At 50.7% G+C, this 830-nt stretch overlaps 1 protein-coding gene across 1 annotated transcript in view; it reads right to left on the reverse strand.

Moving 5' to 3' along the window:
• The window catches only part of PLCB2 (phospholipase C, beta 2), a gene marked incomplete at its 3' end in the record, with an annotated part of 36,026 nt that overhangs the window by 13,209 nt on the left and 21,987 nt on the right, over positions 1-830 (reverse strand). The window contains exon 12 of the mRNA XM_010146236.1: positions 346-428. Coding sequence (XP_010144538.1) covers positions 346-428 — 83 coding nt within the window. The remainder of the gene's footprint in view (positions 1-345; positions 429-830) is intronic.

An 830-nucleotide genomic window follows, 5' to 3' on the forward strand; every position in this document is an offset into this window, starting at 1 on the left:
AAAGCAGATGCCCAAATCCAGACCTTGAGATCCAGGCACTCCACCCAGAAAACCATCTCTTGCCTCTGCTCAGACAGCTCTGCAGATCTCCAAGCCCCTTCCCAGGCCAATTCCCATTTGTTCACGCTCTGCCATCCCGAGCTAAAAGGCTGCACAACTGTGGTCACTCTCAATCTGCAGCTTTTAGCTCATCTTTCTTCTCTGACCCCCCTCCAGTTGCTTCAGAGATGTCAATCACAGTTTCACCTCAGCTCAGGCACTCCCTTAACACCCAGCAGCCCTTACCCGTGTACCTTCTGCCCTGGCTGATGCAGAACACCATTCTCCCAGGCGCTAGATACTCACGAGTCCACGTGGTTCTCGAAGGACAGGATGACCGGGTAGAGAGATGTTTTAAAAGCACTTTCTGCAATGGCCTCGATGGCATCCTAAATGAGAGGCAACGGTCCAAGCAAAGATCAGCTCTTGCTCCTAACAGACAGGCAGCTGCCCCCGCACCGAGCACACTCCAACCCGACCACTGTCAGGAGCTTCTCTCCAAAGTAATTCAACTTCTCCCAGTACAAAGGCAAGAAGTGTTGTCTTATTTCACACCTGCCCAGATTTCCAGCTCCAGAGGACACCACATGCAGCTAAACTCAACAGCTTGCATAAAGAATGAAGCTGGCGATGCAGGATTGTGAGGTTTTATTTTTGTTACATAGCTCAGTGTATACATAAGCGAACGGGAATGCGTCTTGCCGGAGGCAGCCCACTGCCTCCTACGCTTTGAACTGGTTGAGAAAGGTGGATGCAGCACCAGATTAAACTGCTTCAAACCCTCTTTATAC

This window comes from Buceros rhinoceros, unplaced genomic scaffold (genome assembly GCF_000710305.1).
Source record: "Buceros rhinoceros silvestris isolate BGI_N320 unplaced genomic scaffold, ASM71030v1 scaffold19892, whole genome shotgun sequence".
Taxonomy (NCBI): domain Eukaryota; kingdom Metazoa; phylum Chordata; class Aves; order Bucerotiformes; family Bucerotidae; genus Buceros; species Buceros rhinoceros.